Below are 12,090 nucleotides of genomic sequence, written 5' to 3'. Positions count from 1 at the left end.
AGCTAGGTTATTTTAAGAAGCGCTAAAAACGGCAAAATAGATGCGCCTAGCATGCAAAATCGGTAACAATATACGCAATGTATAAACCTTTTTTAACCAACCTCACTGTAGGGCTAACATTTATAAAAGGAACGCCTACAACATGAGTATAGTAATCTACAATAAGTTACCAGACCAAATAAAAACATTTGAAAGTCCTAAATTTAAACACACCTTAAGAACCTGGCTGCTTAATCACTGCTTTTACAGCGTTAGTGATTATATTAATTATAATAATGATATATGATCATAATTAAATAAATCAATAAAATAAATATTATAGGACATTATTACACAAATTGACTAAGTTCCACAGTAAGCTCAATAAAGCTTGTGTTGAGGGTACTTAGACAACGATATAAATAATATATAAATATTTATAAATACTTATATACATAGAAAACACCCATGACTCAGGAACAAAATGAATAATAATAATAAATATATAATTAATGTTATGATTTAATGTTAGGCATCATATTATTATTATTTTTTTATTACCCTTTTTTTGTATTTTGTGGTTTGTTTTGTGATTAATATGTAAATAATTTATCTAGTTGTCAAATTATTATTATTATAAAAAAATAAAACGGCCAGAAACAGATAATTTCTTTCTCATTCCGTTCCCAAAATTCGTTACGATTGGTTATGTTTTGGAGGAGGAAAAGGTCGAGTATGAAAACTCGATTTCTGTCTCGAATTTAAGCTGCAGTAGACCTTATCGCACTAATTCTAGGAGCCGCCCCGTCATCGTCACGGATATATTTACCTAAAATTCTCAAATCTGAGAAGGGGCTCCGCTGGTATTTCCTCTTAAGTTATGAATACAATAAGCATATACATATGTCTGGTATGCATTTATTTCTACATATAATGAACGAAATATAATATGCACCGATCACTTGCATGTCATAGATTTGCTATATAAGTTATCCAGTCTATAGAGAATACAAATGTATATTCTGTTATAAATAAACATATGGGGACAATCGTACACAGATCGACCTAGCTCCAAACTAAGCCAAGCTTGTAATATGGGTACTAGGCGACGGTATACATACCTACTTAGATAAATACATACTTATATACATAGACAACACCCATGACTCAGGAACATATATCCATGCTCATAACACCCATGACTCAGGAACATATATGATGCTCATCACAGAAATAAATGCCCTTACCGGAATTCGAACCCGGGACCATCGACTTCATAGGCAGGGTTATTAACTCCGTACTCTCTAGGCCAGACAGGTCGCTAACTATACTGTAATAGTACATTACGATACAAGTGCGAAAAATAGGAAATTCGAGACGAGTGGCGATAAATTAAAACACGACCGAAGGGAGTGTTTTAAATCGACACGAGTTGCGAATTACCTATTCGCACATGTATCGTACAACGTTTTACAGTACATATGGCCCTTTAAATGTTCGACACAGTAACATAATATGCTACTTCTCGCACTAGTGCAAGTGCTAGCACAAAGTAGCCCCATATGTACTGTAAATTATATTTAATAATAATTGAACAGGTACTTTAAAAATATAAGAATTAAAGATATCGTGATACGGTATTTTTTTCTATCTAAATCTGATTAATGCAATTATTGTTACATATGTTAGGCCCTAATTGTACATTTCTTGGTAATCGGAGGCATAAATTACTTTATCTTAATGTCGAGTTGGAGCCCTTAAAATGATATATTACTATGATATAAGGATAGGGTGCATTCATAATGAGACTACTTTTCGTGAGATATGTAAACTATAGAACTAACTAACTGAGCTAACATATTATGTGAGACGACTTTTATGTAATGTACCTTTATATTTACTGGATAGGCCACGACCGGTTCTCCATACAAACGTAGTTCCCATTTTCCTCCCTGGATATTGACATTATGGAAAATGTTTTTGCATATTTTGATGTATATTAACAATAGCTATGCCCTATGTTTGACATTTTTCGATTTTTTTATTTGTGTAAGAATTAGGAGCGAAAAATAGATTTCATACATTTTTAAAAATGGTTAGGAGCATTTAAAAAAATGTTCTTATAATAATAAAAGACTCGAAAAAAAAACAAACATAGTGCATAGCTGTGGTTAATATACAACAAACAGTGTCAAAATATTTTAAATAATGTTTAATATCCAGAGACGGAAAAAAAGGACTACGTTTGTATGAAAAGGCGGTTGGGGGCGGTCGCGGTCCTCTTATATACCTACTTGTTAATATTTGCCTTTTTAGGGTTCCGTAGCCAAATGGCAAAAAACGGAACCCTTATAGATTCGTCATGTCCGTCTGTCTGTCCGATTGTGTCACAGCCACTTTTTTCCGAAACTATACTGTTCAAACTTAGTAAGTGGATGTATTCTATGAACCGCATTAAGATTTTCACACAAAAATAGAAAAAAAAACAATAAATTTTGGGGGTTCCCCATACTTAGAACTGAAACTCAAAAAATCTTTTTTCATCAAACCCATACGTGTGGTGTATCTATGCTATCTATGGATAGGTCTTCAAAAATGATATTAAGGTTTCTAATATATTTTTTTTCTAAGCTGAATAGTTTGCGCGAGAGACACTTCCAAAGTGAAAAAATGTGTCCCCCCCCCTGTAACTTCTAAAATAACAGAATGAAAAATCTAAGAAAAATATATGATACACATTACCATGCAAACTTCCACCGAAAATTGGTTTGAACGAGATCTAGTGAGTAGTTTTTTTTTTTAATACGTCATAAAATTTAAAAAAAAATGTTTTTTTCATCAAACCCATACGTGTGGGGTGTCTATGGATAGGTCTTCAAAAATGATATTTAGGTTCCTAATATAATTTTTTTCTAAACTGAATAGTTTGCGCGAGAGACACTTCCAAAGTGGTAAAATGTGTGTCCAAAGTGGTAAAATGTTGAACGAGATCTAGTAAGTAGTTTTTTTTTAATACGTCATAAATGGTACGGAACCCTTCATGCGCGAGTCCGACTCGCACTTGGCCGCTTTTAGTATCATTGTTCCCCACCAAACGTTGGTGGGGAACAAAGATACGTCTACCGTTTTCACGTGGCACTTAGGACTTTTTAGAAGTAGACAGAAATGGAAATAAAGCTGTATAATACTTATTTCTTACACAGTTAGTCAGACATTATTCAGCTTAAAGCATGAAACAATGACACGGCCAAACAATAATAGCGCCTGTCGGCTACTCCTACTGACAGATCCATAAGACTATCCCGTTCGCTCTTTCCACTCCCCCCCTTGTCACCTCTATAGTATTGTTCCTCTGATAATATCTGCAAGTTAGTTCTTAACGAATGAACGGCCTACAGACAAAGGTTAATTAAGAATAAATGAACTAAACCGGATTTATTGTAACCGGTTATTTAACGTAGGTGCACTCATGGAATGCTGTTTATTTGAAAATAAATAAATTTGATAACGCTAAATGAACTCGGAAAACCTAAAATGATAAAGTAGTAGGTAGGTTAAAATATAGCTTAAGTACGCTCAATAAATTTAGTTTATTTCCGAAAAAAAGTATAGTTAATGTATTTTATTAAGGTTTTTTAAAGAATAACATGCTACTAGAGTAATTTTAAGGAATATTTTTTTGCTTTTGTCTAAATCAAGACACTCGGTAAAGCGATTTTTCTAAGAATTATTTTCACTGAAAGTCGTCATTAAATCAATCAAAGATAAATTAAAAAATAATTCATTTTCTTTTTCTGTAGCTAATTATATAGTAATTATAGGCCTGTGAGTATGTAATGTATAGGTAGGATAGCATAAAACGTCTTTAACTTTTTAACAATCGTGGGTGGGTAAGCCTAATACACAACTACGAGACAGATATCTTATTCAAATCAATACAAACTGATACATACACTTAAGTAAGAAATGTTACTTTTGACATTGACAGATCATATCCAAAACAAATCCAACTGTTATTGTTATTACAATAAGAATACACCATACGCCGCATTTACTTCGTCCTCAAAAAGTAAATCTACCCAAATGCGGGCATGACGGCAGACAAAGTATGGCCCTGTACGTAACCGTGACTTTAAAATGTGAGTGGACGTGCCTTATGCAACAGTAATATCACTTGGTAATCAGAACAGTGTTTTGCTGGAGCTCGCACGTTTCAATACAAATTAAACATTTAATTAACAGTGTTAAGGAAATGCTTTTTTTGCCACGATTAAGGAAATACCCGGTCGAATGCGCGCCATTCTTTCTCAGACGGTAGTAGGTGTAACGTGGATTTATTTTGTGTTTTAAACACTGATAGTAGAAGTCGGCGTATCACGAGTCAAAAATGTAATTGTGATAACTTATCAATGATAAGACAACGCTGGTAGCTGTGAGTGTTTTTTGTGAATAAAAAGTGAAATTATTTTCAAAAAAAACCTTCAAAAGTTTCTCATTTGTAAAGAAATACTTTAAAATGTTACTTGTGAGTGTTTTCGGTGAATAAATCGTAAGATATAAGCCAATTGAAGGCTTAAAGAGACAGTTTAAGTCCTTGGCATTTTAAAAGTAATACGTACCATAGATATATGCCAAAGTGAAGTCATAGTGTTGATAAATACAAGTGAAGTGTCAATATGTCGTTGATAAATATGGGCGCTAAATTGGAGATGTTTATAGAGGGATATTTCAATAGGATGAATGGATACGCCACTATAGGTAATGTATATATATTATCATTAGTATCGTATTTATCTTGGCTATTCTTCGGTGTATGTCATTGTTTTATTTTATGACTAGGTTGTGAGACTTGGAGTAGTGTAGGTACCTATCTATAAAGAATGCAATACCTGTTTTTTTCTGATAAATCCCTAATAATATGATAACATACATACATACTGACATACCTCTTTCACTTCCTTCACTTTCATAACATTCCTAATACACGTTCGCTGGTTTAGGGTGCTCTTGACCTGGCCTTTCTTTAGGATTTCCCAGATTTGATCGGAGAAAGTCCACCGAGGTCTACCCCTTTTAGCTCCCTCTCTTTCTCCCTGATACATTCTCTTTGTTAGCCTTCTTTCATTTTATTCTTTCCACGTGTCCAAAACATCTCAATATACCTTTCTCAAGGTCAGTACATCTTCGTTCAGTCCACAATACATATTATACAATATTATAAATGCGAAAGAAACTGTCTGTATGTTACCTCCTCACGCTTAAACCGCTAAACCGATTTATATAAAATTTGGTACTCATATAGTTTGAGGTCCGGGGAAGGACATAAGGTAGTTTTTATCAATCATCATCATCATTCCACGCAGACAAAGTCGCGGGCAGAAGCCAGTAATATAATATTCCCCAAAACCCGTAACCAACTCATATATTCATGCCCATGTCGGGTAACTGTTGGGACAATGTTGTATAAATGTCATCTTCATGTACAGTTTGTCAATAAAGTGTTTCTATACTATTCTATTGTTGTATTGGTTTTATGTTTATGGGATTTAGGGAATAAACACACATACACACATGGCAAGGTTTACATCATGTATGTATGGTGCCATCTCTACTAATAATTATTACAATAATTGTAAGCTTGCATAACATTGCCTAAAATGCCAAATATTGACTGGTCAAACATTTAGGCAGAAGAAATAGATAGCTGGCAATGTTTGGCATGCTAGGCAATATTGAGCGAGTTTACCGTGCTTATGTCAAAAGTTTAAAAAGTTAAATGTTTTTATTGAAGAATTTAAGTAGTTAGTGTTTCGCAAATCACTACCTAAGTTCTCAATTTCATCTTCTGTTTTGCGTTCTGTCCAGATTTTAATAAATCCTTTCATCCAAAACATGTTAATTGGTTTAAGTTAATTTTTGGTTATCAGCTTCTTATCTTTTTAGTGTTTTGTGTACCCTTGCTGGGCAAAGGTCTTTCCTTTCTTCCGTCACCTATCACGGTTTGGTGCAGGTTTCTGCCAGTCTCTGCAAAATGCGTCGAGGGCGTCTCTTTTTTGGTCTGCCCCTGCCCCGGCTAAACTGCGATGTCCATTCGATAATCAATTTGGTCCACACCGACTCGGGCCGGGTGCATTCGGCAGATACAAATTTGGTAGTTACTTAACATTATTTTACAAAACGCTCTTACCATTTTGTATCATAAAAATCCTACTTTACAGCTTATTAGGGACTTAAACTTGCTTTCAGGTGGAAAATAAATCACTACACCTTATAAAACAAAATCCCGACCCGCGTCTGTCTGTATGTTTGTGATAAACTCAAAAACTACCGTAAAACGCTGCAACTTTGCCTGGATTTTGACGTTTTTTTCTTATATCTGTGAACCTATTTTTCATTATGAGTTTCATGAGTATTAGTCGGAAAGCATACCCTATGCCTTACCAGATAGGACTCAAATCTCATTACCTAATCATACTGTATTTCCGATTTACAAGCAATCAAAGTGGCAGGCAAAGTTGTAGGCCTAAGACGTAACTTTGCCTAGACGGATATCTCCATAAATAATGTGTTGCTATTTGCAATAATATTTACTCTTGTGCATGAGACATTATGCTTGTTCCTGACAGTCAAATTATTGCCATAAGCTTAATACTTTTTTTTTCACATGCAATAGGTAAAGTTGTAGCAGGTTCCACAAACTTTCTATACAAAAATATCGTTAACTGTAGGGTTGTGCCAAAAAAATATTATTATTAAATAAATCTATTTATATTGTTAGTTACAAAATAATCAACAAACAAATGTAATATAATGTTGTTTGATTTCTTTTTCTTTTAGTATTTAATAATTTGAACTTATTATAATTTTTTTATTACAAGTACATTGCAGATACACTATTTTGCTAATTTTCAATGCATTATTATAGTGTAAAGTTCTATTTCATTGTAAAGTTCTAATCACCTCCTCACCTTTGAACTCCAATTGTAATCGACCTGACACCTGACAACCCAGATTTCGATAAGAAAGATAACTGCAAGACAAATCAAATGAGCCTAAACACAGTGGGTTTATTATGTGTAGTTTAGAAGTTGCTATTTCCGGTCTCCATCATCAGACCATCTCGATGGTACCATAAACATTGCATAGTCACCCAAGTTACATAAGTATGTCAAACACCTCAATTGGTCGCTAATAAGTGGTTGAAAATTAGATTGCAAATTTTGAACAAAAAGACAATTACAAGTAAACATACAGCATAATTATAATACAATAAATATACAATTGCAAGTAACTACAATAAAAATATAATAACAGATTGCAATAAGTTTTTTTTTTATAATTTTCATTTAATACCCATAAGTTTTTTTTGTTAACGTTAGTTTATAATTGCATTGTCAGCAGATCTATATAGGTACCCACACTGAAAGTCGGTGAAAATCGACTTGCAAGATTTGACTTAAACAAACATTGCAAGTTAATAAAAAGCTTGTAATAAATAAACTCATTTAAGCAGTTTAGGCAAGCTTATTTTTACTCTTTTCTGTACATTTATAAAATTCAGCTAGTGACAGCCCTAGACCCAGGCAAAATTGTGTCATTCAAGTTTCCAAAACACTGCCCAATATTGCCTAGTACGTTATTATGCTGAAATCATGTCCTTTTCTTGAAAATATTAAACTTACGGGAAATAGACAGTCTTTACTTACCCTGGGACGTTACCACTTCTCAAAAAACACCTTTTTCGTAGATAAAAATTCAAAAGTTGCGAGACACTAAAAAAATGCTGCCACTCACGCCGACTTATGATACGTAACTGGCGGAGCAACAATGGAGTTACCATTGTAAAAAAATGAAATATGTGTTGCCAGAATAATGAATATTACTACCAAATGGTAAAAAACAAGAAAAAACTAAGCAAATTAGAGAGATCGTAATTGAAATTAAATAGGCAAAATTGAGCTTAAATGGCAAAGTTGCAGCATTTTACGGTACTGAACGTATTCAATTCACCAATCAATAGAGTAATTCCTGAAGTAGGTTTAGGTATATTAAAAAATTATAATAATAATTTCGGACTCTGGTTCCATAATTTGTTAGTATTATACATACAATACACTTACAACTAACACTGTACAATTTACTTACAACTAGTGTTAGTGACATAATTTACTTAAACCTAAACCTAATATCTCTGGGGAGAGGCGCGCACTGGAGCATGCATCTTGTCCCAATATCGCATTATGGGGCAATCTACCCGTTCAGCAAGTGAGCTCAAGATGCTGTTGGTGCTATCCAGAACTCTTCGCATCAATAATGAAATTCTGGTGCGTAAAATTGCGTGGTATATAAATTATTAAGGTTTGTTTAACCCGTATGAAGCCAGGGTGGGTCGTTAGTTACCTGTAAAAATCAGTGACTGGAATGTAATGTACCAAAACTATTAAAAATGCCGCGAACCGGAAAACTCAGCATGAATAGACCCACAACAAGGTGGTCCGACCTGGTTAAGGTCGCAGGGAGCCGATGAATGAGAGCGGCGCGAGACCGATCTTTGTGGAGATCCCTAGGGAGGCCATGTCCAGTAGTGGACGTCTTGCAGCTGAAATGATTATGATGATTCAAAATGCGATATGATTTTGTTTTGTATTAGTACCTATACTAAAAGTTAATTATCTTTATCAGGTCGTTAACCGCTTGGTACTATCTATATGTAATATTTATCAATATGGAAACACCCCAGCCTCGTGTTCAAAACAAATAATATTATTTCCTCTGGTATCAGACGCATATAAACAAAGTAAGGTATGTGCGTCCTGCAAATGTTAAAACAAATGAATTACTTATTGATATTTCGAAGCATTCTTAGGGTTCCGTAGTCAAATAGGAACCCAAATATACGATTTCCACCGACCGGCTAGAGTCGAGCCGCGCCGCAGCAGAATTTAACAATGTGCCTATTATGTATGGCAGACGCGATGGAGTGCGTCCGGAGCCGTCCGCGTCCGCGAGGAGCCGACCGGCTTGCGGCCGTACAAACGTAAAATGCACTCCGACATCGCCCGATTGATGGAAATCGTACATTATAGGTTTGCTATGTCCGTCGCATCTGTCTGTCTGTTCACGCTTTAGCTCAGTTATTACTAAAAACTGCAATATGACATATATATAAATCACGGCAATGAAGTCGTAAAATTAAAGTAAATTTTAAAAGCCCACACGTAAAGTGAACCCGATGAGTCAAACGAATAGGCTTTAGGAAATATAAATATGCGTAACGCGTAATAAGTCTTTTTTACATATCGGGTTTTACCTTATATCCCTTGATCATCATCAAAAAATTATTATGAAACATTTAGTTCAAACGTAGAAAGGTAATTCCCACATTTGAACTACTCATTTGTAAGTAGGTATCACAAATAAGTATTACTTATCTTAACTTCTCTTCTTAACCCTATGTTTCACGTTATTGAAAGAAGGTTGTTAACCTTTTGAACGCCAAGAACACTACCTCGTCGTTACTAGTCGTGCCCACAGCGCCAAGGACAACTCGGATGCTGTCAAAGTAACCTTCACACTTTCAAGTAAGGTTTACATTAGCTCCCTTGCGTCCAGGATCTTGGCGTAAAAAAATAGTACTCGTAAATTACAGGCAGGCTGCAAACGCAGTGTCAGGGAGCCGTCCGGGGAATCACGGGAACCTCACTCTAAAAATATGTCTCGAACACGAGATTTTCACGCATAGACGCCATGTGAACGATTTTTATCGTATAGATTAGATTTAGATTTCGATTTAGATTTATTCCATTCATAATATTAAATTACAATATAAATTATTTCAAGCTAATCTATATGAATTTATATTATGATCGTCAACTATTTATTATATACAATGTCAAGACAGAAAAAAATCATCAAAATCACTATCAAAATAAATTCATCACGATGTCAAATAAATATTGGGAAATTATTATACAATGTCAAATATAATACTAACGGAAAAGATGATACGGAAGATATATATATATCATGCTTATCGAATCGTAGGTCAAATTCAGCATGATCCTTTTAATTTGTTGTCATCACGACATTCGACAAAATCTCGTATACGGTATATACGAGAAAAATTACGCTGTGTGAACGTAGCCATAGCCAAAACTCCTCCTTGGTGAAGGTCGCTAGACGTTCAGTTAGGAATAAAAATAAATACCATTTAAAAAGTTAATTAATAAATTATAGTAACGGGGCTTAATCACGTATTGAAATTTAAATTTACCTCTGACGTTTTGAGGACGGGGTTGTCTCCGTGGTCTCGGTCGGTGGTTCGTGGTCGGAGGTAAATTTAAAACTCAATACGCGTTTAAGTCCCGTTTCTATAATTTAATAATGTATAAAAATCGCAACAATTTAAGTTTCTGATAAATGAACAGATAGTATTGGGTAAATACCTAATTAAAATGCAATTCTACGAAACAGAAAAACATTAAATCGTTACGTATCTTAAACAGCAACATTCTTAACTGAGTAACGATGGATCTTATTTATGCCTTGGCAATAAAGTTCAAATTGTCGGTTAACATCGTACATAATTAACTTTATTGACATGATTGTTCTATTGTTTTATTGTCAACTGACATGTGTTCGACATGAACACGTCATGTTAATTGTAACGTTCCATTGTCCATAATATTAACAGATAAGTCGTAAAACTTTATCACAAAGACATAAGATTTAGATACCGAGAGTTTTGCAGTTAGTTTCGTTCAATATTCAATGCCTTACATATTGTTCTAATGAAAAGGATATAAGTTCCATATAGCACTTGGGCCCTTTTTCACCTGCGCTGCTCGAAACTTGTGCCCCTTTTCACTAGAGCCACAATGTTACTATTATCATTAAAAAACCTCATAATAATTCATTTTCCAACCCTACGTACAGATTTTGGAGATCTGTCCGCACATATACAGTATGTAGTTGTAGTAGTAGTAAAATCTTTAATGTACAAAAATACATATTAAAAGTAACATGCAATTAGTAAGAAGTATAAAGGCGAACTTATCCTTTTGAGGGATCTCTTCCAGTTAACCTTTGAGCAGATGAAAGGAGAGAGTGAAAAGAGGGTGACAAATGCAGTAAAATGTACAACAAGGTACCAGAAAGACAAAGGATATAAATACATACATAGTTTATAGGATAAACATGTATTACAACAATAAGGAATGGGGAAAATACACGAAAAATAAGTCTTCCACCATGGGGCTTTAAATCTAGGGGTCGATTCTAGGATTCTACTCGTTATATCGAGCTCTTTTACTATGGGACCAACCCCGAAATCGCGTAAAAATTCTTGGCTTTTCCATAGAACATCGATATCGGATCATCGAAATGTATGAACTGCGAAGAAGCTGTTCCGAATTGTTGCTGTGCGGGTTTACAATTTTATATTGACAGATTTATCCGTCAGACAGATGCGACAATCAGATCTGTCCGACATATGTCAGGTGAGGACCCTGTATAGGCTACGTACGCCCAACCATCCTAGTATGTATTAGGCTACGGTATATCAAGGTTTCTTTGCCATGTACAAATAAAAATAAACCTTAACCACATCATGACCCATATGCAACCTAGGTACTTAACACATTGACTGTATGAATTTGCTTTTTTTTTTATCAAAATACCGTACAATAAAACTATACATGTTGCAACTTTACCGCAGCAAAAACTGTTTGCCTCCTCATGTCGCTGCCATAACGTTGCATTCAGCATCTGACAACGACAAGGTTCTAAGTGCACTGGGGAAAGTTAACCAGGTCAAAAGCATCAAGGTTCCGCTTCTATTTTGTTTTGTTTGTATACGTAAGAGCGCTATTCACAAAGGCAGCCGACCACGAGGCCGATTTTTGAATTTTGAGAATTTGAGCGCTCGTATTCGTGTGGCTCCCTTCAATACTATCTCCATTACTAAGCATTATTTAAATTCCACTAATGAAATTGAAAACAAGTGGTAAATACCACTAGATTTCCAATTTCTATCGCTCGAATTTAAATATTAACATTTCGTCGTTCTCCACCGATTTTCGAGTGACAAAATCGAGCGGTCGTAATTCAAAA

At 34.7% G+C, this 12,090-nt stretch overlaps 1 protein-coding gene across 4 annotated transcripts in view; it reads left to right on the top strand.

The window, feature by feature from the left end:
• LOC133530596 (solute carrier family 41 member 2-like) overlaps positions 1–12,090 on the top strand; it is a 138,478-nt gene that overhangs the window by 67,819 nt on the left and 58,569 nt on the right. Inside the window, exon 1 of one of the 4 annotated variants that reach the window (XM_061868562.1) lies at positions 3,798–4,737. The exons of the other annotated variants lie outside the window; for them this stretch is intronic. Within the exon in view, the coding sequence (XP_061724546.1) occupies positions 4,656–4,737 (82 nt within the window). The 5' untranslated portion in view covers positions 3,798–4,655. Of the gene's footprint in view, positions 1–3,797; positions 4,738–12,090 lie in introns of those variants that run through there. 4 annotated transcript variants of the gene reach the window in all.

Source organism: Cydia pomonella, chromosome 23, assembly GCF_033807575.1.
Source record: "Cydia pomonella isolate Wapato2018A chromosome 23, ilCydPomo1, whole genome shotgun sequence".
NCBI lineage: Eukaryota > Metazoa > Arthropoda > Insecta > Lepidoptera > Tortricidae > Cydia > Cydia pomonella.
Note: the sequence above shows the minus strand (reverse complement) of the source record. Positions and strands in the feature narration are given on the sequence as shown.